We start from the raw sequence: 25,632 nt of genomic DNA, 5'->3' as shown, positions 1-25,632 counted from the left end.
GCCGCCGGCCCCGGGGGAGGTCCGGCCGCCGACGCTGGGCCCCCCTGGGAGACGGCACGCCCCCGGGCAGCGGAGAGGACGCTGAACGCGGACGGTGTTGGGGCGGATGGGCTCGGAAGGACCGCGCTCGGCCTGCGTGGTCGGCAGCAGGCCGCGGGCCCGCCCGGGGGTTTCCCCACCCCAAGTGGTTCTGTCGTGCCCGGAGCGCCGCGGGTTTCCTGTGCGAGTGCAGAGCCGCGGTGCAGCAAAGTTTTAAAATAATAAGCGGTGAGCAAGTAGCTGCGTCTAAAACCGGCGCGCTTGTAATTAAGTGGTCTTTTCACAGGCTGCGAGCTTAAAGCAGATAAGGAGTATCAGTTCAAAGTAGATGATGAAGAAAATGAGCATCAGCTGTCTTTGAGAACGGCAAGTATTGTTTGGTTTTTAAGTTTGTTTTTTAATCGGTGGTGTGCGATGCTGTGAGAAGTGAGTTTTTTAACATGTGCGTTTATTGCACTTGTTTATTTTGGTGGTAAGCGATTTTATGTGAATCTGTTAAATAATAAGCTTCTATTGGGAGTGGAACATACCGTCTCACTTGAAATATTTGCTGTGTTGGAAAAAAAAAAGTTTAAAATATCCACTAATGTTGTGTCGTTTACAGCAAGCAATGCAAGGCTGGAAAAGTTGAAAAATTAACTTACAGTATGTAAGTAAATTATATTAAATGGAGTTAAAGGCCGGGAATATACACTCTGACATCTCTAATGCAGTAGTTCAGATGCTGCAGGAGCACAGGGGGAGGATAGATTTATACAAGTCGTGGATGGGCACATTTTAGTAGACTTTATTAGAAACTTTTATTTTGAAAAGCTTTCCCATATGTTTCCCAAACATAATTCCAGTCCTTTTTTTCCCATAAGCAGCTGATAACTAAAGTTAAATGGGGGTGTGTGTGTGTATGTTTTGATTTATTTTCCTCAGTGTTGTCCCCTCTAAGGATGTAACTGGGAAACGCTGTCTTTTGTTCAGGTAATTCATCTAACAGACTCCTCGCTGAGCAGGATACTCCTGGAAATCAGGATCTGTACACTGAGAGTTCTTAGGTGTGTCCTTAGATCTTTCTGCTGCCACACAAGCAAGACACTATTTCAGGGCCTTTGTTCTGGGCTGAGCATGTTACTTCTGGTTAGCAGGAAGATAATATGCCACAACTTCACAGGCAAGGAACTGAAGAGTTGCAGCATCTCTCTACTTTATGGTTTATTACTGTGTTTGTTTAAATACAAAGAGATTCCTTGATGATACTTGGAAACGAGTCTTATAATTGTGGATTACTTTCTACAACAGAATTGCTTCCTACGGGAGACTTGCATAACAATGCTCTCCAAACTTATTCACAGTGTTAGTTACAACACTTTAATATAGGCATTAGAGTTTTGTGAATCATGTGTCCTCAGTCCTTGCATTTTGTGAAAATTACAACCTGGACTTGACAACGACTAATTTGTTCTTAATTAGAATTTCTTCTGAGGGAAGAGTATAGCAGTAAAGTATGTATAGGGCAAGTTCATGTGGATAGTTCTCATATCTGAATGTTTGTCGTGCAGATGAAATTAGTCACCTGAGTTGTGTGGCTTTATCCAAAGATCCTGTTTTTGGAAAATTTACCTATAGCATCTCTTCTGATGCTGTGCACTCTTCATGGGGGGTGAAGCAGATTGAATGCATACAAGTACTTAAGTTTTTAGGGTTGTGGGGGAAAAAAGTCTTAATTCAATAACCTGCCTTTTTAAAGACAAAAGATGATATACAGGAGAAACGGGGGTTGAAATAACAAATGACAAACTGGAAATGTCTAAGAGGCTTGGAAGATCTTGGACATAGCTACAAACAGAAAATGCCTTGGCAAGCAGAGGAAGGAGTTGATGGAAGATGAAGTGTGAAGGTAGCAAATACCTGGGGACTGATCTGCACACCTGATAAAAGACTAGATGTAGAAAGATTGGCATGTCAGTTAAGATAGAAGTGTGGCGATGGACTTGGGTATGAGGTACAGAAAGAAGTGGGGAGAAAAAAGGATAAAAGTGAATGGGAGGGGGGATTGATGCATATAGAGGTAGAAAGTGGCATGAGGGTTTCTGTAGATGTCTTACTAATGATATGGAGAACATAAAGAGGGATGGTCACTGCTTCATTACCTATTTATTGCTAGTGTGCATTCCTTCAGTGTAGAAATTAAAGCACATGAATGGATATTGCCAGACACTCAGTAAATAAATTAAGTGCTGTAGTATTGCTTGAACTGGTGCAAATGACAGGAGTAACTGGGGTGGAGGGCATGCTCTTAAATTCTTGGCCTGGTGGGTAGTTCCACCAGCTGAATGATTCAGTGTTGTTGCTAACCCATTTGAGAGGTGAGATCAGAGCAGCAATTTCACTGTAAATTTACAGTAACAAACCTTACCAGGAGTAGTGAATCCTGTATCCTATTTCTCAGCCTTCAGTCTGATGCATCTAGTCTGGATCGTTATAGCCTGCCTAAAACTCAGCTCTTGGAGAATGGCGATTTGAGTTGTATGCCTCTGCCTGAAGTGTTTACACCCACATCTTCCGTGGAGGGTGGAAAGCTTTCTTTTCATGGGCATTGGGAAAGGAAACAGAGAGCCTTGTTCACTTGTCTCGGGAATAATTGTAGTACTTCAAGGGACTCTTGGTTTTCCCATCTCTTGTGTGTAATCCTGACTCAGATGCCAGAGGTTCAGAGAATGGAATTTCAGGCCTGTCCCATGTCTTGTCACTCATTTGCCTCTCCTGCAACTATGATTTTTGGATCTTCAGAAAGCGCCAGACTTGTACCCAGTGTAAGGAATCCAGGCACTTTGAGTTTTGAAATGCTCTGGGACAGCAGCTCTCAGGCCTTGGTGAATGAATGCAGAAGGCATGTGCGTAAATGACAGCACTGAACTGAGCAGTTGTTAAGTCTTTAACTCCTCATTGAATGTCAAGTAAGCAAAAGGTGTGTAGTGTAAGTGGTAGTTAAGCAATTAGCAGATGAAATGTGGCAGGCAGGGGAAGGGTAAAGGCTGTGATTCTGGAGTAGTGACAGCAGTTGTTTCCCTTCTTCTAGGCATGTGTTTGTACTTCTTCCCTTGGGCCAGCTTCAGTGCTGACTGGACTTGTCACTGACCCATTTCAACGCGATAATCCAGTAGCAGAAGATCTACTTCTCACTCATCAAAACACATGCCTTGAGTTGCACCTTGCAAGTGCCGGTGTTACAGGGAAAGAAGATACTGGCTTGGGGAGGAGTGCAACTGAATCATTAGCAGTCAGAAATACAAACTTCAGTCTTAAGAGATACAGAACAGCGAACGGAGTTTAAAAGACTTCAGAATATTTGGGAAGATTCTCAGAATGTGCACTGCTCTTTACTTCACAGGTTACTTTAGGGGCTGGAGCCAAAGACGAATTACACGTTGTAGAAGCGGAAGCATTGGACTATGAAGGCAACCCTATTAAAGTAGTGCTGGCATCTCTGAAAATGTCAGTGCAGCCTACGGTAAGTACAGGAACTTGGAAAAATCTACTATAAATTGGGTCTCGGGTGAGAAAGACAAATTAGAAAAGGTTTTGGTTGACTGAGTTTTAGTGAAACTGCACAGTGGTCAGTGGGTTCAGACAAGTGTTGGTTTTGGCATGTGTAGTAAATACAAGCTAAATGTGATTTTGTGCCTAGTAGATTTACTCTAGTCATCTGGAGATGATAGACTTTTGTTCAAATTATGCATTTTTTTAAAGAAGTGATAGTAATTATGCATGTCATCTCTATGTATACAAATGTATGCGTTTGCAAGCAGATGCATCTATAGCCTGTGTTGCTTTCTCTGACCCTGGGATGAGAAAAGTCTAGTTTTTCTGCAGGTCCCAAACTCTTTGAGAGATTCTAAAGGTGACTGCTACCCTTTCTTGATTTAAGGGTACCCTACTTGTCATTCCTGCCATCTGGAATGTAACTTGAATCAGTGTTGCTGATGTTGTACAAGTGGAACTGCACAATGCTGCGGGCAGGTGTGATGGATAATGTTCAAATTGGCATTGCTGCCAAGATGAGTAGAAACAAATGTGGATTGGTCTGGCTTTGAAAAGTGTGCTTTAATTATGATAAGCAATGAGAGTATAGTAAACTCTGTTATGGCGTATTGACCCTGAATTGACTAAATACGTCAGGAATATTCTATCAGATGGAAACTTTATTAGCCTTGGAGTCTACAGATGTCAATGCTCTTGGTTTCATTTGAATGAGTTGTCTTGTTAAGCACACTTTGCCTTTAATATTTGAATAAATAACAATGCTTTTTTCCTTAGGTTTCATTAGGTGGCTTTGAGATCACACCACCGGTGGTCTTGAGGTTGAAGTGTGGTTCAGGGCCCGTTTACGTCAGTGGTCAACATCTTGTAGGTATGTGTTACTCTGGTTACTAATCTGATCTTGCTACCTGTCAGCACCAACAGAACTTGAGTGGTGTATGTGGTATCTCAAGCAGTAGTTTCTCTAATACTGACCCTCTGAATCTTTAATTCACTGTCCTCAGAAGCATGAGGTAGTTGTAGGACAAAGGAGTTCAGAGAAATGCTTGCATACCTTTTCTTGCCTCTTGTTTTGTATGGCTAAAGGGGAATTTTGTCAGCCTTGCAATTTGAGTTCTAATTTCAAATGGGTGTTAGGTTCCTGGTGTTAGTGTCTCCCAGCAGAAAGCTGTGAGCTTTCTGATATCATTTGAGAGTGTGAGAAGACTGCCCGTGAAATAGTTTTGAGTTTGCACTAAAAACTAGGCCAGGACTAGCCTTCTCCTTTGTAGAATTGTCTTTGAAACTCTTTCTAGAAGTTCCCTTAAATGTGTCTCCTTAGAAATGGAGAAAATTATATTCTTGACGTTCTATGGCCTCTTTTCTGTGAGGAACGTTGCAGGCTGTGTATGGTTGGTATCTACCCATTTTGGATTTCGGTGTAGTAGTATCTGCATACAGTCAACTGGAAGAGTGTCTGATCCTGGTGGTTAGGTTGCTAGTAGGAAGCTTCCTCCTATCAATTCAGCACCTCAATAAGACCATGCCTATTTAGTTGTGGGTGATACTCTTCTGTTTGTTTCTTACTAGCAATCTTGTTTTAACTATTGTTACATGAGGTGGGTTTTTTACACATTGCCATCATTTTATCAGCATTAGAGGAAGAACCAGAATCAGACGATGAGGAAGATGATACAAAAATTGTGAATGCTTCAACGAAGAGACCAGCAAGTGGAGGAGGAGCTAAAACACCACAGGTATATCTGCTTTCAGTCAGCTTGTCTGCAGCATTTTCTTTTGATTTGGTATTAATGCTGCCTCTAGGAGTAAGCAGTTAGAGGGCTTGCTGTGATTTACTTCTACGTGGTCTGTTGACATCTGTGGGGAAGGGTTATTTTGTACTGGGGTCTTGACAAGTACTAAATTATGGAAGTGTAGTTAAGTATGGATAGCTTCCAAAGCTTTGCTGGAGGGGCCTAATATGAAGGCTACTTCTATGTGGAAGTTTTGTCCACTACAATAACTGATGAGTGTGTGCAGATTCTAATATAAACATTGGCGTACTGCAAGGGTTTAAATGCTGATGGAAGCTCTGTAGTGTAGCAGGAAGGGTTCATATGCTCAGAGCATGCTGTAAATTTGTCAATAGCTTTTGATTTGTCAGCTGTAACTTACTGATTTTTAGCTAAAATTGGTGAAAGATAGTCTTGTAATTATGCCACAAATCATTTTGGATCAAGGTTGCTGTTTATTAAGACAACGGTATTGACACTTCACATACTTGATCTTTTTTAAGAAAAAAGCAAAATTATCAGAAGATGATGAGGAGGATGACGAAGATGAGGAGGAGGATGATGAGTATGTATTCTTGTTAACATTTTGAAATACAGGGTTAACTTGCAGAATACGAATTGTGTGGCATAACTGTTAAGTGAGCAAGCTACTTTTTTATCTTGGCTGCAAAAACAATTACCTAAAGCTTATCTCCACAATGCGATCTAAATTAGCGTTACTCAAGTATGTCATACTGGGTTACAAAACTTAATTTCATGTAATTCATTAACTTTTAATCTAGAATTTTTTATTAGTAGTAGCGGAAGTCATAAGATAATGTGCCTTCAGTATTAAAGCAGAAGGGAATGCATTTACTTGCTTTAACAGTAGTAAGTAGAGTATTTGGCCTAATACCTTGCCATGTGTTAAAACAAGGTGTAAGGTAGACTTGGGAAGATTACTTGCTTCTTTCATGAATAAAACATTTTAACTGGGGGTGAGAGGGAAGACTTAATTCCTAATGTGGTTAAAGCTGTGAGTATGAATCTTGTTATAGTGAATGACTAACTTTCTAATTGCAGTGATGAGGATGACTTAGAGGATGATGAGGAAGAAATGAAAACACCAATGAAGAAAGTAAGTGGCATATAGACACACACTGTCACCCTCTTCACCCATGAAGGATTAAACAGCCTGTTTAATGAACTTTAAAGGAAGTGAGTGATAACACCAGGTGGACTTAATATCTGCAGCAAAGTTTCTTCAGACAGGGAGAGCAAGTGCTAACACCTCTTAACTTACTAATAGGTGTTAATTAACTGTCCTGATTTTGAGTCATCTTTGAGGATTCATATGAAGACCCCTAAAGCAGAAGTGTGTGTGAGCTGTGTTTGCATAAGTGAGATAGCTGTTTAGGTTTGAACTCTGCATTTATTGTAATGCAGAAGGTAACTGAAGTGTCCCTTCTGCAGTGTTCTGTTTTACAATGGACTAGATATCAATACAAGGGATGACAGTAATTGGGCAGATAGTCCCTTAAATCAATGAGTTTAAGCACAGCTATTTGGAATGTGTGAATGGGATGCTTTTGGTTTAGCTTAGTCTGTATAAAGAAATTGTAATAGGACGTTAGAACATTTCAGTGTGAATGCACATCCAATCCATGTTTTATTTACTTTGCTGCAGAGGGGTGGCTGGGTTCTTAACGGCGTGCGTATGCACACGTGTGGTTGTCAGACTGGTGTGATTTTGTGTATGGCTGTTGGGCAGCAAACAAAATCCTGCTCAAAAATGAGGGTTGTGCTTTGCCATTTCAGTTAGTCCTGCACACTGTGAAAATGGTCTTTATAGCAACCTAACTTTCAATAAAAAAAAGGATCTAAATGTGTGAGCCCATTGGAAAAGGTTCACTTCAGGCAGCCGAGTGCTTGCATGTGGAAGTACATCAGCCCTTGAGTGCCATCTGGTGGTAAACTAAACTAAGACAACTTGGCAACTGCAGAGGTAGAAGGCAGTAATTTTTTTGAACTTGTGTACTTTGGCTTGAATTTATTTTTACATATCTGCTGTTCAGAAGCAAACATTCAATGATTTGCTTCACTATATGCTGCTCTGTCCTAATGAATTTCTATAGGTGATGGTGCATAATAGTTTTAAGGCCTGGTAAAGACAATCTGAACTGCAGATTTCCTGCCATCTAATCAAATCTAGTGTGGCTGAGCAAAATGGTCCTTTGACTTACATAGGAATATAAGAATCCAGTTCTTAAATGTACATGTGGCATTGCCCATCCACATCCCAGATGGTATTTCTGTATGAAATGCCAAACGAGGTAATGGTTGTGTTAGGAAAAAAAAACAAAAGCACTGAGTCAGGTCTTGGAATTGCAGTGCCATCTAGAATTAGTCTTTTGCGATACCTGCCTGCAAAAGTCTGCATGGTAATATATAAGGAAAGATGCAATACATAAGGAAAATACAGTGGAGGTCCCACATAGCTGTATGGCATCGTAACAAAACTTGATCTTGGTTATGTAATGTATTGTGCTGCACCAACAGTTTTTCATTCGAGTTCCTGTAGCATACATGCTTTTTGCTTAAATAATGGACACTGATCATGTTGCATGGGCAATGAGAATGCTTTTTTGTTTGGTGTTAAATAGTATGTATTTGTCACTAAGTCTTGAGTATTATGTTAACGAGCTTAACATTTACTAGCAGTGTTTCATGGCAAATGAACTTAAGTGCTTTCTTTTCAGCCTGTCCGTGAGGCTTCAGGAAAAAATATGCAGAAAGCAAAGCAAAATGGAAAAGACTCTAAGCCGTCCACACCAGCATCAAAATCAAAAGTGAGTTGAAGGCAAATGAGTAAAACAAATGTTTGTTCTAGTGTGGAAGCTAGTTTTCTTGCCTAATGGTAACTTTTAAGTAATGTAGTAACCATTAAGTTAGGTTTTTGAATCTTATTGTGAAGCATGCTGGGGATACTGTTCATTGCTTCGTGTTCCCCTGTGAAACTCTAGTGATCGATATATAACTATTAACAGCCAAGATTCAAAATCAGACATGCTGTCCCTTGTGAGTATTGGTGATCCCACGGTTTAAAATACAAGTCTGTATTTTTTTTGTGTAGCTGCTTGTACAAGAGGATGAGTGCCAACTGTGTTGCCACTGCGGTACAACAGGAGGCTGCTGCTAATAAGGGAGTCTCACTTAACTGATCCATTTGAGAACTAACTGTTTTCTTGTCCAGTTGCTTTGTAGTTGTCAGTCTTCCTTGTGCAGCTTTTCCTTGCTGCATGTACTCGAACATGCATGCAAGGAACTTTGATACAGAAATTAGTGTGGGATGGATGGATGGCAGAGGATAGCATCTGAAAAGCAGTGCAGATGTGTGCCTTTTAAAGCATGACCTAATCTGGCTGCAGTTGTGGAGTAAACTCTAAATCACTGAATGTTTGGGCTATTTTCAGTTTCATTTCTGTTGGGAGAAAGAGCTGCGTAGGCACCTGCCTGGAAGTGTAAGATACTAGCTATGCTAACTGTGGTAACTCCAAACTTAAATGTTGTTCTTTTCCTTGTCTCTGAGGAATGTCTTGGAAGCACAAATTTAACTGCTGTGGCTTTTTGAAAACTGTCTGAGGTATCTATGTGATAGCTAGTTCTTTTATTCCATATAAATTCTATAGTAGGTTTTAACGCTCTTGTTTTTAGAAAACTTGATCTTGTATACTATGCAGCTTTATGTACGTGCAAGTTGCTAATGAAATGAATAATTTTCAGACTCCAGATTCCAAGAAGGATAAATCTCTAACTCCAAAAACACCAAAAGTCCCTCTGTCATTAGAGGAGATTAAAGCAAAAATGCAAGCGTCTGTAGATAAGGTGAGTTTTTGGAAACTTCAGGTTTGTCAGCCTTATTTTTGCACTTCCACAGATCAGAATAATTGGGTGTTTTTAAGAAATGGTTACATGTCATTGATTGCTGTGCTGTTATCAGAGTATGTTGATGTTGAAGCTCAGAAAAATGAAAACTTGTTTGGGACAAAAAGAAGCCTCTACTCGTGAGAAACAAAACACCTACTTTGTTTTTGTATTCCTCCAGTAGTGGTGTTTAGTAATTTGGTATTTCGTAGTGAACTGTCTCAGTTAAAATTTCTAAAAAAACCACAACAAGAATAAAAGCAACAAACTTTGGGTGATATTTATTCTAAAGTTGTCTTAACTAGTGTATGCGTTTTATTTCAGGCAACTAGAGTAAAGCAGAGTTCTTCACATGCTTGGAATTGTTTGGTCTTAAAGCAGTATGCAACTTAGATATCCAGATGCTTGTAAGGCTTTATGACTTCCAGAAGGGGGAGATAGGTGCTTGTGATTTGCATTAGTGAATCAATGAAGACCTGAAAGCATTTGGTTTCTGAACTGGAGATTGGGGGTTAATTGAGTCTCCCCGCAATGGATGTTTCATCTTTTGAAGGTCACAGGGCAGTCAGTCGGCTTTTGGTTGCTATCAGCTTTGACTAGTACTTCACGGTTACGCATATGAGTCTTTTTTATACTTAAATAGCAGCTAAGAAGAATAAAATTGCATTTTAGTTACAGGCTGGTTGGGTGAAAGTGTAGCAGGTAATAGCAGTTCTTTCCCCCTTAGCCAAGTTTGGAAACCTTTGTGCTAACTAGGGGTGCAGCTCAGTACGTGTGTGTACTGCAGAATAGGTGGTAGTGAGGACCTGACATCTAGGCCATATGAGTTCTGGTTTTACTTCTCTAGCTCAGGAGCATGCTTACAGATCATATGCTCCTTTGTGACTGAACCAGATTCTTTATTGGAGACTTATTTTTGGCTAAAACCTACACTGATGTCAGTGCTATGAAGAATTCTGGTTTTGTTTTTTTTTTTTAGTTTGGTCTGAAATGATAAACTTTTTCCCCTTATATTGGCAATCAAGTCATCTAAAGAATTAGGATTATCTTCTGCTTAGATTCTTGATGTTTTGAGGCAGTTTTGTCCCAGGAATGCAAAACAAGACAAAGTGTCTCGATTCAGAGTGAGCAATGACAGATTGTGATCAGGATCAAAATGCATGTCTCTAAATTGTGAAGCTGACAGTGATGGATGGTATAATTCTGCTAGGTCAAACTAACCTCTTGGATCTAGTGGATGCTAGGGTGGTTTTTTGCATGACTCAGAGGAGCCAGGATTAGTGTTGTTTCTGCAGTGTAAGCAGAAGTGGCTGAGCTGCTCACAGTAGACAGATGTCCCTATGGAGACCAGATAACTGGCAAGTAGCTTTAGAATATACTTTCTGTTGCTGAAGAGTTTTTGCTGGGAAATGCTGTGTAAGCACAAATATGTAGAAGCAATAGCAGGCAGCTTAATTTAATGTTTTCCAAGATGGTGCTAGAGCATACCTTAGTGAGGCAAAAGGTTTGTGCGTTGCCATATACAATAGCACTTCTAGTTGACAGCAAGCAAGTTAGCAGCTTTAAAAACTCCCACTTTATTATTTTATTAAATTATTAGAGTGGAACTGCTGTATTATGTAGTAAGTAGATGTCAACAAGCTAGTAGAAAAGCATCAGTACTTGACAGAATCCAGGGGTAAGACATTGTCCAAATCCAAGCTTTTGGTTGCAGTATTGCAGTTTCAAACCTTCCTAATGTAGCTTTGTTTCCTTTGAACATAAAACTGCTGTCTTCTGCAGTGTGCTGAGTAGCAGCTAAGTGTACTGTCATAATTGGCTAGGTATATTTCAAGTGATGCACCTGAAAAATGGGAAAAACATTACTCATGGGGCATGTGAAAGTAAAACTATGTCTCTTAAAATAGTGTGCTGTATTATTTTACCTGGAGATAGGAGAAGACATGAAGATAAACCTAGATCCATGAATTACTGAATCTGCTTTGTACATTTGAGTATGTACAAAGACCATTTCAGAGATAAGAGCTGCTTTAGAGACGCTTGCTTCTCCATGAATTACTGAATCTGCTTTGTACATCTGAGTATGTACAAAGACCATTTCAGAGAGAAGCAAGTGTCTCAGAACAGCTCTTTAAATTCATAGAACTAATGTATTAGAATGACTCTTAAAGGGTAGGTGGGAGATCAGTTAATTTTTTGCTCTAGAGAGATGAAGCTGAAAACCTACCTGTGAAGGGTAGTAATGTCTCAAGTTGCATGCTGTAGTAAGAATCCATAAATAAGGAATTGGTTCTAGTTTACCTGAATAGCATATGAATGTTGACTACAGACAGGGTTATCTTAAGTGGTGAATGCTTGTTGTTATGTTTTTGAGCATGAGTAAAGATGCTTGTATAGCCATTTAGTGTGTAGGCACTCTTGTGAGAAATACCTGGGTACTGTAAAGAAGCAAACTTTTAAAAATGGTTTAAAAGCAGATTGGTTTGGGATGTTGCAAGGTGAGTTCAGTAAAATTCCATGTGTATTGCAAAGGGTTTACGCTTCATAAGTTATTTATTGGAACCATTAAATGACCTGCATACACCAAAGCTTGCTTTTTTTCAAAATAGGGTTCTTCCCTTCCGAAGCTGGAGCCCAAATTTGCCAACTATGTTAAGAATTGCTTCAGGACGGAGGACCAGAAGGTAACTGAATTTATTGGAACTTGATAAAGTCCAAAAATTTTTATAACCTGACTTAGGGATTCTTTTCCACTTCTTAATCTTTACAAGCTTTGGACTGTTTCAAAGAGTTACAAACCACGAACAATACTTCAAATTAAATAAATGGGAACAGTTTTAAGGGTTTAGTTGGCTAAGATGGGAAAGCTAATATTTTATTACATTTTTCCAGCTTTTATACGGTTGGTAAATTATCTCTTGCTTACTAAACCCACAGAATTTTCCTTTTGGCACCATATTGGCTAAGGAAATGAGCTGTGGTTTTCCTTGCTGCTGAATTTGGCCACCTAGGCCAGTCTGCTGTTCAGCCTTTTGTTGGGGAGGGTGTCTGGGAGGGGGAACTGTTTTGCGATTGAGATTATGGCTTTCTTGCTACATTTTCTCCCAAAGTCAACTGAACTCTTGTAAGAGGGCAAGCCAAAAGGTGGTATCAGGAAGCAAGTTTCTGAATTAGTTATTACTCAACGTATACTAGGCTAAAATGTGTCTTAGATTTCCCTATCAAAATTCCTGTAAGTTAAAACTTTCTTCCAGTGACAGAATTCCTTATGATTTCCTGCTTCCTTCAGTGGTTCAGAGTAAACTTGTCTGATAGACAAATTGATAGGTTCTTGAAAGAATATTTAAAAGCAGTTAGCCTCAGCTACTGGAGTTGGTGTGACATTAGCCAGGGTAGGCAGAGTTCAGCCAATATTTGCCTAGCTGGTCCACACCCATCCTCTCACCTTCACTGAATTCTTACTATTGTGACTTACAGTGAGTAACAGTCTTCTAGCAGAAGGACCGAATGTCTTGCTTTCAACCTGATTTTTTCTCTGAAAGGAATGCATTTTTGTTGTAATTTAATGTCAATATTTTGTGGAGTAAGTGGTGATAGTAAATTGAAAATAATTAGAAAAATGGATTTCAGTTTCTAACTTTTTGTGTACACTTCCAGGTCATTCAAGCTCTCTGGCAGTGGAGACAGACTCTGTAAGAAAAGAAAACAGTTTAAACAGTTCATTAAAATCTGCAGTCTTATTTCTGTAACCATTATTTGGCTGTCCTTTTTACAAATGCTGAAAGAGCTTTCCCTACCGTGGCTGATAAATGTCATCCAGATTACCTTGCCAAGAATGTGTTGTCCAAAATGCCTGTTTAGTTTTTAAAGACTGGACTCCACCCTCAGCTTCATTTTAAGTATGTATGGAATGTTTTGATAAGGCATGGTGGTGGTGGTGGTCAGACAAATGGAAATGGTGGGGAGACTAAATGTATGTGGAAAAAAAATAAAATTTAGTATTTTAATAAAGTACTATCGTTTCTTTTTTATGGGTTGGGGGTAGTCTGCATACTGAACCCAGAACATAACAGGGCTTTAAAGTTCTCATAGGAACTACTGCTAAGTATTTCAGCTACTTCTCTTTACCAAGTACACATCAGATAGCCTCATTTATGTTGTCAACTTTAAAAACAACTTGACTCCAATTCCATGAGCTTTACAGCTACTGAGCAGATGATTGGTGAGAAGACTTAAGTGGTAAGTGGGACTTTATTCTTGTCTAGAAGTGACCACTAATTATATAATTGCCTAAAACAGCCTTTCCTGCATCTCGATTTCTGACCAGCTTCATTTCTCTTTGGTTTATGGTTTCTCTCTAACAACTGAGTTGGTAGGGCTTGTGACTCCACTTGTAAAATGTAATACTTCTGATTTGGGAATTGCTGGCTGTGCTGTTAGACCTCTGAGGGGCTACAGTCTCTGAGGTTGTCTCACGTAATGACTCCTGTGAGGGTTTTGTGGAGAAGAGAATTAGCTTGAATGCTCTAGGGTGTGCCTAGAGAGCTCACTGAGGGAGATCAATGCCAGTGGATAAATTCCTGGGAATGATGAGCTGATCTCCAGCAAATCCCAGAAGCTCAGATGGGCAGGTAGTTCTATCACAGTTCCTTGGGTCTTTTCTGATTATTGCCTACCAATGATACTAAGAGGCTGAGTTAAAACAAATTTTTGGACCATTGGTTGTCATAAAGTAGAAATGCCAAGGAATAAGGGCTCTTTCAGATGAAGGGGAGAAGGAAAACATGGATATCATACCTGGCACTGAACTCTTCCTCAAGGCTCTTGTCTAAATGCTGTATCGCTTCAAATGCTTGAATCCTGTATCTGTGTAGTAACTGCAGTAATGGTATGAAGACAGAAAGAATATTTAAAACATTTAAGCAGTTGTATGGTAACTATTAAAAGGATTTAATCGTTGCTATGTGTGAGAGTTAATGCAACTGGCTTCTATTTTTCACAGCAGAAAAAAATCTTACTTGAGAACAGAAGGGCCTTAAAGCAGGCTTTAGCAGGTTGAGTTTCTTCCACTTGAAGGACTTGCACAGTTGGGGTCCTGCAGCGGTTACCTTCACAAGACATGGTAAAAACCTTTGTTGGGTTGTGCTAATTGGGCATGGGGTCTCTTTTTACTGGATGTTCTTTTTTCCAAGTTGTTCTAGAAGCAGAATGTATAATTTGGTTAGTAAAATTGTCACTGGAAATATTTTTAAGGTTTGCTATTATAAAAACCTTAGTTTCTATAGTTGAGATTCTGGGCATGGTGGAAACCAATGCAAGTCTCCAGAAGCAAATAATTTCTTTTTGGAAAAACAAAGCCAGGGAAAGTGCATGGTAGAGAAGCAAAACACAGTGCAAGGCTAGTGTTGAAGATTCATTTAAACTTGAGTATAATTACAGTATGTGAAATGGCAGGGTATAAGGGTTTGAAATGCCTGTTTCGGTGGGGTTATGTCAATAGATGATGTCATATGCACAAGTGAGAGCAAATTTCCCTGGTGAAATGGAGCTAATGGCACAGACAGGCTTATTTAAGCAAAATTGCCCTCAATTTTGGCTGAAACAAGTGAAAATTGTACAGTAATTTCAGTAAGAGGCTATCCAGCCAATAAAATATTCTGAGTATTAAACTTTTAAGACAGAAAAGCCCAGGGTGTTGTCTGTCTATAGGTCACTGACCAGGTCTGTGGGGCGCAGCCGCACTCGGCCCAAGGATTGCAGGGGGGGAAGATGGAGCCCATATGGGCAGTTCTAAAGGAAAATGTATTCCTGTGCTGTAGCCAAGGTATAGTGTAAGTCAAATCTCTTGTCAGGCTGCCATTAAGCATCATGAGGCATCTTTTGAGGCATCTACATCACGGCATAAAAATGGTAACTTCACTTGGCCCCGGTTAGCTTTGCTCACTGTTTTCTGCCAGTTTACGTTCTTACAGCTCTAGCTGTGAGATGTGGTCAGTGTGGCTGTCCTGCCCTGCTCCTGGCTGCGTGGCGTCTGCCCCAGACCTCGCCCGTTCAGCTGGTCATGGCTCCAAACACTTCGCTCCTGTTGGGACCGGCCATCTGATGACTCCTGTGGGCCTGTGCAGCCCTATCCTCTAGGATGCTCACAGGCAGCTGCCAGTTCTTCCACTTCTTTGACCAGAGCCTCAAAGGTTGAACTTAAAAACACTTAGTTTAAGCTCAGATGTGAAAATACCTGTTGAAGAGAAGATCCCAAATACCAGATGGAGGTTATTGAAGTACTGTTCCTGACTTTCTGCAGAGTTGAAACGTGTTTTTACCATGGTAATAATGGCATGATTGCAACAAAGCTGTAATGTTTTGATAGCTATGTTGAGGGTTGTGTGATCCTGGTCCTTGAGGATGGCTTATTTGAGAGCATGGAGGTACATAGTCAAGTGCACTGATGCAAATACAGGCTTTCTCACTCTACCATGGGAAAACTCGTCTTCCCTTTACAGGATGGTAAAATGCCTTTCCAGGTGGCTGTCCCTTGACCTCTCTCCATGAATTTCTCCCCCTGCTGCCTTTCCTGTTGCAGGACCCTTCTGTTCTTGCTTTTTCCATGCTTCGTTTCCTCCTGTAAGTGTTTCATTCCTTACAATGAGGACCCTTCTGTTCTTGCTTTTTCCATGCTTTGTTTCCTCCTGTGTTTCATTCCTTACAATGAACAGGTAGCTGGTGGTGTTCCCCTGCACAGGACAAGGGGAAGGCCACACAGCTGAGCGGGTGTGCGGGACCACACAGGGTGTGCAGCAGCACTATCCTCTGCTGCACAGTGTGGGCTGCAGCTCCATATGGATCTATTTTGTCTCTAAGTCTCTGGTGTTTCTGGGCATCTGATTTCAGAGGAGGTGATAATAGAAGGGTACTGACCTCCAGCTTCAGGAGGTCTTGGTCTGTGTCTTATTCCTTGGGGTGTTCAAGAAAAGTGCTTGTGGCCACCTTAGGTCTGTCTCGGGGTTCTGTTTGCTCCTGTGAATCAAACTAGCTTGCCAAAATGGTGTCTCGGACCCCAAGCGCTACGATGAGTATGGGGCTCTGTTATTTTGCCTGTGCTCAGCTTGTTGCAGCCTTTGGAGAGGAACAGCTCTAGCATGGCTGGCAGGCGGGTGGAAAGGAGTGTGTGTGGGCTGAGGTAATGGAAAACAGGGCCAGGATGGGTGGTGGTTCTGGGCTTCTTGCCACCCAGACAGTCCCTCAGGGGCTAAGTTCATGCTGGAACATGCTCTCTGTCCTCTCCTTCTCTAGAAATCTTACCCAGATACCCCAAGCTATGTCCTGTCTCCTTCCAGTGTGCCATTATTGACTAGCAGCCAAACTATCCCAACTTTTCCTTCCCTCTTTTCCTGTGGAACAAGCATGTAGATCCTTATTCCTCTTGCCGTTTCCCCAAAGGCGAATTAAAGACTGGATCCTACTTACAAAATGTCATTGAAAAAGCTGCAAATGAATTGGGTGGTTTGGAGTGTTAGATGGAGCGCCTTTATTCCCTGGCCTTGTCTAATGGGCAGTAGGTCCTGGCAAGCAGCAGCAAGAGCAATTGGTTGTGTTGAGTGAGGTTTGGAGGTTTTGTGATCTGGTATTTATTAAGGGTTGCTTTGTCTTGAGTCCTGGCTCTCGTAATCTGAATGAGGAGAGCTGAGCTTGCATGATTGGGCACAGGAGAACCGCTACAGGACTTCGAGGTGTGCCTGAAAGGGCCTGACTTGTTCTTCCTTTTGCAGACAGCAGAGGGAATCCCCTGCTCTCTACTCGCTGGTTGTTTTTTATCTACATTTACACTTTTGGGAGCAATTCTGTGTTGTGTTGGATCAGCTCTTCAGTGGCTGTCTGTTGGGTTGTCTGTTATGCAAGTGGATTTTAAGCCATGCCTAATTTGGACCAAATCAATCAAATATATTAAATGTTAATTAAGATGCTACATCTCCAGTGCCATGGAGACCACTGGACTCTTCTAATTGTATGCATGCATGGCCTGTGGTCAGTTGTATGGGGATGACTTTTGCTCTGCTCCTTACTTCTTCAGAAACTTTCTTTTCCCCTTCCACCACTTCCATTGGTTCTCCCTAACCAAACCAGAAGAGCCTTTATAGGAAAAGGATCCCGGGAGGAAGCGAAGAACAAGAAAGGGCAATGAATCAAAAAGAAGAGAAAAAGGTGGTTGAGGCTCAAAAGCGAGAATGGGAAAAATGGAGACCCTCAGTGGGATGCTCAGCGGGGGAGCTCTAACAGTGCCTGCCACTTCCAGAGGTGGCCGTGCAGGCAGTGATGTGCTGCTGCCCAGGGACTTGTCCAGCCAAGGGAATGGAAATCGGTGTACTCGAACAGCAAGTGGCAAAAGGAGGGAACATAATTAGGCCACTCAAAACAGAATTGATGCACCTCGTTCATCTTAGACTTAGTGTTTGGTTTATCCTGGTACTAGAAACAGTCTTTTTTTAAACTGAAGGCAATTTTATTAGAAAGGTCCTGCAGTCTTACTCAAGATCCCTTCAACTAATTGCTGGGGCCCTAAGCCTGCCGAGCCCCATCCAATTTTGTTGACTTCTCTGGTATTTAAGAGAAAATAAGTTCCTCTTGAATGAGGATATACATTTTCAAAGCTATTTTCAAATTAAGCCTGAGGTTTTTCTAATTGATTTTTTTTTAATGAGAAATAACTGCAGGGAGAGTTGAAGGCATATTGTAGCTTGTCGAGATACTTGGTACTTCACTGCTGTAACCCCCTTTATCTGTGCCTGGCTTGTGTAACTTTTCCCATTACTCCTTACATTTGTCCCAAAGCGTATAATTGTGATATTTTCTCAAGAACGTCCTTGATGAGAGGCTTCTAGTGACACAGATCATGCTATATTGAAGCAGTATATATTATCCCAGTATTGCTTTGAGTGTTGCTTCCCAAAGTACCTGCTGCTTTAGCTGTTCCCTGTACGTAAATGTGCATGTGTGGACACTGAGAACAATGGACAACTACAGCTAATAGGTAAAGCTTTCAATTTAGTAATAAGGCCACCTCTGACCTTTAGGACATTCTTCCCTGCTCCTTAACTTTTTCCCATACTTCTAAGCATTTCCTTCAAATTTTCCACATGGAAATAGGTTTTAACTAAATGACACCCCCTCTCCCCAGCTAAGGGCAATAAAATGTCATGGGATCACCGTAATGAAGGGGACCCAGCCCTTGTGATGTCCAGAGACCACAGAAGGACAGGGAGACTGGAGGATCTTGGCTTCTTTTTTAGGGTCTCAAACTAGGACAGATGCTTCTGCTTGTTCCCTCTAGCTTTATGGTTCTGGATAGTCCCTTCCAACTCATTCCCAGTTCTACAGCTTGCCACAGCCTTCTCCTTGCTAACTTGGTCCATCACTGCTCAGGCTTCTCCTGTCTGTCTGCTGATCCTTATCAGTTCCTCCTCCAGTCTTTTCTAGCCATTGCTGTTGTGAGCAGCACTCTCTTTCCCTAGTCAGTCTTGCTCTCTGTGTCTCTGGAAAAAGCTTGGAACACCAATTGCAAACGTGGTGCTCCTGCATGAATCCATTCCCCCTTCTGTGCTGCTTGGCAAAGTGCCCCTGAGAGCACATCAGAGGCTGGTCTCCTCACTTCAGTCACGGTGAAGAATGCTGAAGATAAAAGCCCAGCCCTGCCGCTGTACCTCCAAGTGGATGGAGCATTCAGCCTTACCTGCTTGTAGGGCTACGAGATGCTTGTGCATGCCCCAGGAGAATGGGACTTCCAAAGATGTCTCTTTGCTGACCTGTGACATTGATTCTTCCAGAAAAAGGCCATGTTTGGGTCTATTTTTGTGTAAACAGCAAAGTTGATTCTTCCAGAAAAAGGCCATGTTTGAGTCTATTTTTGTGTAAACAGCAAAGATGACCCACCCATCTGTTAAATTTTTTGAGTTCTTGCTCTGAAGCGAGGTGTGGCCTACAGCTCCTCTTCAGAAGCATTAGTAAAACATACTTTTTTCACATTGTTTTCAGAAAGAGCTGTCCTCTGTCTGTCTCAAGGTCCACCTTGAGTTGCTCCAAGTTGCTGATTCAGTTGTGCCATCGCTGAGGACGGTGACATGGGGCATTGAGAGGTCCAGGATGTCACCAGTTGTTCAGCGCCTGCAGCTGTGTGTGCATCAACCCTGAACTGCCCCAGGGGTGGCCCATGCCAGCTGTGGGGACACGTGTGGTCATGCAGCCTCCGTGTGAGGTCCTGCCTGTCAGATAGCACCCGGAGCAGTGCAGGGGCAGTGGGCAGGAGCCCACAACGGTGGCGTGGGAAGGGATCCGTCATCCCAGAGAGAAGGAGGCTCTGCAGACAGGGGTTGGGATGGTGGCTTGCTGGAGACAGCTTAATTCAGGAGACTTCAGTCAAAGAGGTTTATGTTTAAGAGCTGTTGAGCTGAAAAGCTCCAAGTTAAGGAAATATTAAGTTTTGAAGCTTAACAGCTTGTGATTTTTTTTTTTTAGGGAAAAATGAAACCATGGAGGAATATAAATCCAAGAAGCCAAGCCCTAGGATTTAATGCAGTGCAAAGGCTGGAAAGTGGAATTTCCCACTGGTTTGTGTAGGGTTGTCTGCAGAGGTTTGCCTGTTCTTGTGTCCCTTCAGAAGCATTCAAGCAGCTGCCACATGCTTTCAGAGGGCAGCTGCAACGCTCCTGGGTGGTGGGACCAAGGAAAGCCTGTGGGCATCCTCCCTGTGCAGGACAGGGAGGGCACCAGAGCAAGGGTGGCCAGGCTGGGGGACATGGGGTGGGGGCATGCACTGGCTGAGGGGCCCTGGGCGCCGGAGGTGGGCTGCCCAGGAGAACAGCGTATTGAACTAGTCCACTGGTCTCCTTTAGCCTGAGATGTCCGTCATTTTCAGTGGTTTTGTTTTCTTCATTCCTCTGCTGATAAAGCACTGAGACTTGTTTAGTGAACGTGCTGGAGCTTTCAGAGGAATCTGAGGTTTCAGTTCCCAAATCCCATTGAAATTCAGGAGGCGTTTCAGTGGAGAAAAACCTTTGCAAACCCTGAAACTCTGGCTGCTGAATAAGAGGCTTTGTTAGTTTGGGCGTTTTTGTTATGAAGTAATGATACACATCAGAGTAAGGGTTGTAGCATGCTGGGTTCTGCCTTTGCATGGGGTCATGAGACATGCCTATGGTCTGGAGCTGGAAGAGACGCTGTTCTTGCCTCCGTTCCCAAGAAGTCCAGGAAGGGCCCTTGGCTGCAGAAGCTTTTGGGAGCATCCCTGCTCTCTCTGGAGCTGGGATGGCCTTTCTGCAGCACTGGGCTGGCTGGTGGCAGCTTTTGGGATTTCCTGGCCACCTCTGTCTTCCCAGGACTCGGTGCTCTGCCCTGCCCCAGCTCCCTCCCCTTCCAGTCCGTAGAAGACTGTCCCAGTTTTAATGCTACAGAATGAAAGCTGCTGTGCTTGATAGCCTATATTTGTATTTCTTATTTATTTTATATTATTCCATTATTCTGTTACTTTGTGTGTGTTTATATTTGGCATGCATGATGGGCTTTTTCAGTCTTCATTCTCCAAGGCAGGAGTTCCTGGTGGCCAAAAGAGGCCTTCCCTGGTCACGGCAGGGAAAACTCCAGAGGAGCTGTGCTGATAAATCTGTGTGAGCTCTTGCTCACCGTTAAGGGACTTCAGATCATTCCTCACAACAGCTCCTTAATGCTGAACGATGGATGTGTTGTCTTTATCCAGGCTCCAGATAGAGACCTTCACCTCTTTTCAGCTCTGCTTCCCAGCAGCTATTAAATAGCAAATACTTCCTGCTAAAAAGATGGGGTCATGCCACACCTGTGTCTCATAGTGCCAGTCTTCAGGTCTCTTGACTAAGAGCCTAACCTGCCCAGGTTCTGGGTCGCCGCATGAGATTAATCCTGCGAATACAGAAGCATCAATGTCTCTAATTCCTGGTGCCATCCCCACTGGCTGGCATGGCGTGGTGCAGTTCACGTGTTCCAGGTTGGCATCTGATTTGTGGGGCTTACAAAGCACAGCTCAATGGTCGCAAGCTAAAAATTTGGTGAGCATAAGGCACCCAGCAGCAAAAGCACTATTTTGGATTCCTTTTTAGTGTAGCGAAGGAAAGCTCTGTTACGCATGTTCTGATTTAGTGTTTCAAATGCTTGGTGTGGGAATTCAGCGTTTCTGCTTTCACTGTATCTATGCCTTTGTTTGGTGTTTCAGTTCATTTCCTATGCCTCCATGTGTTTTCAAAGTCCGGGCAACCAGCAGAGCAATTGCAGACACGCATTGGGTCTGTGCTGATCTCCCTGGCTCTTCATCTGTCCCGGGGCTTGGTGAAATCCCAGTGTAAAAGCTGACGACGTATGGTTTGAGTTGCTTTTGTTCCTCCACACATGGTTTGTTTATGTCCAGGGAGAAACTTCAGCGTGCTAAAACCTAAATTCCATCTGGAGTTAACCGATAAGTGAGCCTTCCCTATGCCTTCTGGTATGCAGTGAAATCTGGGAGCTTCAGGGGCTGAGCACCAGCACCCAGCAGCTTTCTAGCCTCGCAGCTGCTGTTTGATGGCCCGCGGTGAAGCAAGGTGTGCTGGGGACCAACCATGGGTGCAAAGCACCAAAATTGCTAAACACCAAATCATCACATGCTCTTCTTGTGTTCAAACCATGCTGACGCAGGAGTACGGAGCTGCTGCTTTCTGCTGCTACCTGTACAACACGGGGGAAGCATTGCGGGGTGTGCTAGCAGTGTTAAGGGCTAAAGAGGGCTACAGAAAGCGAACAAAGCTGTGTGCCTCTGCTGCTCCCGGCTGCTCTGACCTGCCCCACTCTAAGCACCTTTCCTGTGCGGTTGCTTGCAGGGCTCTGTCTCAGGGGATGCATTTTCATTTAGAAATTGCAGCTTTGCTTGTTAACCTTTTGTATGGCCCTTCCCTCTCTTCTCTCATACGTGAGTATCAGCAGTGCTGTTGGCTGTGCTGCCACCTACCACACTGATGACTTGAAATTGCTTGCAGAATTTTCATGCAAGTTACATATATGTTCATGGCTCTGTGCTTTATGCTTCCAATGCTTCAAATCGGGGCTTTAGCCTGGTGCTTTGTGGCTGGCTGCATCCAAGTCCTGACTGTTTGCTCTTCACTGGGTTCCTTCTGCAAGGTTGTGGCTGAATGTCATGGTGCTAAGGCTTAAGTCCTCTCCTCCTGGCTATCAGTTCAGGGTTGTTTTGAGGTGGCTCTTCTGTCAAATGGCAGCAACTGCAAAGCGTCCCCTCCCTCCCTGCCTGTCCAGGCTACGTGGCAGAAGCGTTTCTAAAATCCCTTCTTACCTTGGGATGAAGTTGCCTTTTTGTGTGTAAACTGGATAAAGACAGAATATGCACCACAGCCCTTCTGAAAGTTGTCTTTCCTTTTACTGAGGATTTGAAATGTAGAAATCCTCTTCAAGCTGTTTTTCAGTAAGAACTGTGTATTGAAACGACCCAAGGCTGGAGATGCAGAAGATGACAGGAGCAAACGGTGCGCAGGTTTGCTTGCCAGCTATGTAGAGCTGAACTTGGTCTTTGTAAAATGTCAGCCCGGGTTTTTTCTTTTTCCTTTAAATCTCGCATCTAAAGGAGAAAGGGCCCTGGTGGCACAGCATGCCAGGTGCAGCGGGGCCGGATCCTGTGCTGGCCTTTGCTGCCGGCTTCTCATTCACATTCCAAAGGGGCGTCCAATGGGTGGGAAGGTTTCCCACTCAAGCATGCTGCGAAGTCCTTGGCCCCATTGAATGGGTTTCATGCTCTGTGAAATGTCTGCTTGTTGGGTGATATGGACCACTGGAGCAGGGCAAGGGAAACTCGTTTCATCAGGGCACCTTCACAGCCCTACAAGCGAAAGGTCATGCTGCTCAGACTTTGATTTAAGCTGCTGAAGAGCAGTCACTAATCCAATAAGCCACTGAGGCACTGTAGGACATAGTCTTAATTCAGGTGTTTCCATGGGTGAGTGAAAGGGAGTAACCCTGGGAGATCCCAGGGAGCACCCTGCAGTGCAGAGACCTTACCTGGCCCGCGTCTTGCTTAATAAAATATCGTGAACATCAAGCTGTCGGGAATGTCCTGCGCTGGCCTTCGCACCCTGAGTATGCTGTATGAAAAATAAACAGCTTAAAATAAAGGTGTTCATTTTCCAGTGGGCATTGGCTGTGCTGGCTGGGTTTGTGTTGGGAATCAGATCAAATAGCAGCCTTCAGCAGTGAAGATGCAAAGCCCTGAAGCAGTGGGACGGGTGCTTGTGAGCGCTGTAGGGACTTCCATCCCTTCCCCAGTGCATCACCAATGGCATTTCCACATCAGACTGGTCTTATGAAGGCACACAGTAGGAAAGCATGAACTTCCCTTTAGATACCATTTGCAGCGCTGGGGTGTACGGGTGTAAAACATTGTCCTACTTAAAGACCCTGAGGTCCTTGAGCCTGGCCCACATGTTTGTAATGTAAAGCATGTGATGTGCTCAGCGTGTTGAAGGCTCTGCTCGTGTGGGAGAGGGGGGCAGGTCGTGTGTGGGATGCTTTGGCTTTGAAAACCTCACCAAGAAATCCTGACTTCCATATTACGGTTGCAGAGTGTTTTCTGCTCTCGTGGAAGGAGGAAAATGCGATGCTTTCAACTGGCACAAAATGTCACCTGTATGAAAGGCTGAGCTCTGAGGCTTGGCAGCCTAGTGGGAACAATACAGTAGCTTGGCACCGTCACAGGAGGCTTGGCAGCCTAGTGGGAACAATACAGCAGCTTGGCGCTGTCACAGCAAGGACGGGGACCAAGTTTCAGTTTCCTATTTTCTGCATGGATCCTGCTTCCTCAAGGATAACTCTGGGGCTGGGAAGAGAGAAAGGTGGCATGGGCTGTTGGTGGAGCAGGAGAAATCTGGTTTCAGCTGAGGATGACGTCCTCGGTCTGGCGCGCTGGCCATCTGTGGGAGACTTGGCGGCCTTTTCAGGAGCTCTGCTGGGCAGAGAGGCTGGGCAGGCTTCCCACAGCCAACCTCTACCATCTTCCCCCTTGGCATGCGATTTACAGCAGATTGATTTTACAGCCTTGCATTTGTGCCTAAAGAAGAGTTGAAGGAAAAAAAATTACCTAAGGAAGGCCAAAGAAACCCATCGGGGCCTGACTCCCGCCCTGGGGCTGTTTCTGAGACAGTTCAGATTAATTTTCTGATTGCTCTGAGTTTCGGTGGTCAGGAAAGCCGAGAAGGAGCAGTCAAAGCTCGCGCTCGCAGATGACTACGAGCGGCTGCGAGTGTTAGGGAGGAATTATTGCCTTCTGGCTTTGCAGAACTGCCGTGTGCGTTGCGCAGGGTCTCCTTGGGCGGCAGATACTGGACTTGGCGGGGTGATGGGCTGATGCACACGGGGTGGCCCCACACCGTGGGGTGCCTTTCCCGTGGGTGGCTGAGCAGCGCCCAACGGCACAAGGTGCCATAGGCTGGGTTCCTCCCCACCCAAACCACTTCGAGGAAAAGAGACATTGGTGATGATTAGGAATATATTGAATATTTTCACATCTAAGCTAAATGCTCTCATCCTGCGAGCCCCCAAATTCTGTTTGTACCGTTTCTGCACAGGCATCTCAGTGAGCTCAACTTGCAGGGCTCGGGAAAGTGACTCTGATGGTCTTGGCCATCCTTGGAAACAGCCTTCAGCTGTGGCAAGGTGCCGTGGGACCGCTGTGACGGGGATGAGTGGTGCCACTGATGTCGGTGGAATCAGTAATTGTCAGCGGTTTGGATTTTTTTTTTTTTTTCCACTTGTGGATCCGTAAGACCAGCAGTGTGAAGTCCATTAGATATATCACAGGTGTATTACTGCTGGAGCTTTTATAAGAACTTGCTTTGGTCACTGTTTTCAAACTCTTAACGTTTTCTGTGCCTCTTGGGCCTGAAACTGTGGGCTGAAAAACACTGGGATTTGGTGTCTGAAGGGCACCCAGTGATGAACTCCAGGGATTAAAGATGCTGCTTGATCTGTGGCTGAGAACGGGGTGGGGAACGAGCGCTTCGGTCCCCACAGATGCGGGAGCAGCAGGGCCAAACGCTCTGCGCCGATGTGCGCTGTTATTCGAGTGGAGAATTTGGAAAGCTGAGTTATGAGCGATGGTTATGTTCTCACTTAATAAGGTGTTAACTGACGTTAGGCTCTCTTCGGAGAGTTAGACTATGCGTGGAGGTTAACAGTTCCTGGCATTTTGTCTGCTATAAACGAGCTTTCAGAGCCGGGGAAAGAGTTACCGCAGGCTCTCGGCGTGTGAATTTTTTTCTTTACCCGAAAAAAAAAAAAATAAGGAGGGGGAAGCCCGTTCGGTTTTACCCCGGGCCGCAGGAGCGTTTCAGCG

At 43.5% G+C, this 25,632-nt stretch overlaps 1 protein-coding gene across 1 annotated transcript in view; it reads left to right on the top strand.

Annotated features, from left to right (window-relative positions):
• Positions 1-13,259, top strand: part of NPM1 (nucleophosmin) — a 21,773-nt gene extending 8,514 nt beyond the window's left edge. Inside the window, exons 3-12 of the mRNA XM_009285978.1 lie at positions 312-405; positions 3,422-3,541; positions 4,348-4,441; positions 5,203-5,306; positions 5,846-5,907; positions 6,405-6,459; positions 8,081-8,170; positions 9,105-9,206; positions 11,855-11,929; positions 12,903-13,259. Coding sequence (XP_009284253.1) covers positions 312-405; positions 3,422-3,541; positions 4,348-4,441; positions 5,203-5,306; positions 5,846-5,907; positions 6,405-6,459; positions 8,081-8,170; positions 9,105-9,206; positions 11,855-11,929; positions 12,903-12,941 — 835 coding nt within the window. The 3' untranslated portion in view covers positions 12,942-13,259. The remainder of the gene's footprint in view (positions 1-311; positions 406-3,421; positions 3,542-4,347; positions 4,442-5,202; positions 5,307-5,845; positions 5,908-6,404; positions 6,460-8,080; positions 8,171-9,104; positions 9,207-11,854; positions 11,930-12,902) is intronic.
• Positions 13,260-25,632: the final 12,373 nt, after the last annotated feature.

Source organism: Aptenodytes forsteri, unplaced genomic scaffold (genome assembly GCF_000699145.1).
Source record: "Aptenodytes forsteri isolate BGI_AS27 unplaced genomic scaffold, ASM69914v1 Scaffold54, whole genome shotgun sequence".
NCBI classification, from domain to species: Eukaryota; Metazoa; Chordata; class Aves; order Sphenisciformes; family Spheniscidae; genus Aptenodytes; species Aptenodytes forsteri.
This window is presented reverse-complemented; position numbering and strand designations above follow the sequence as displayed.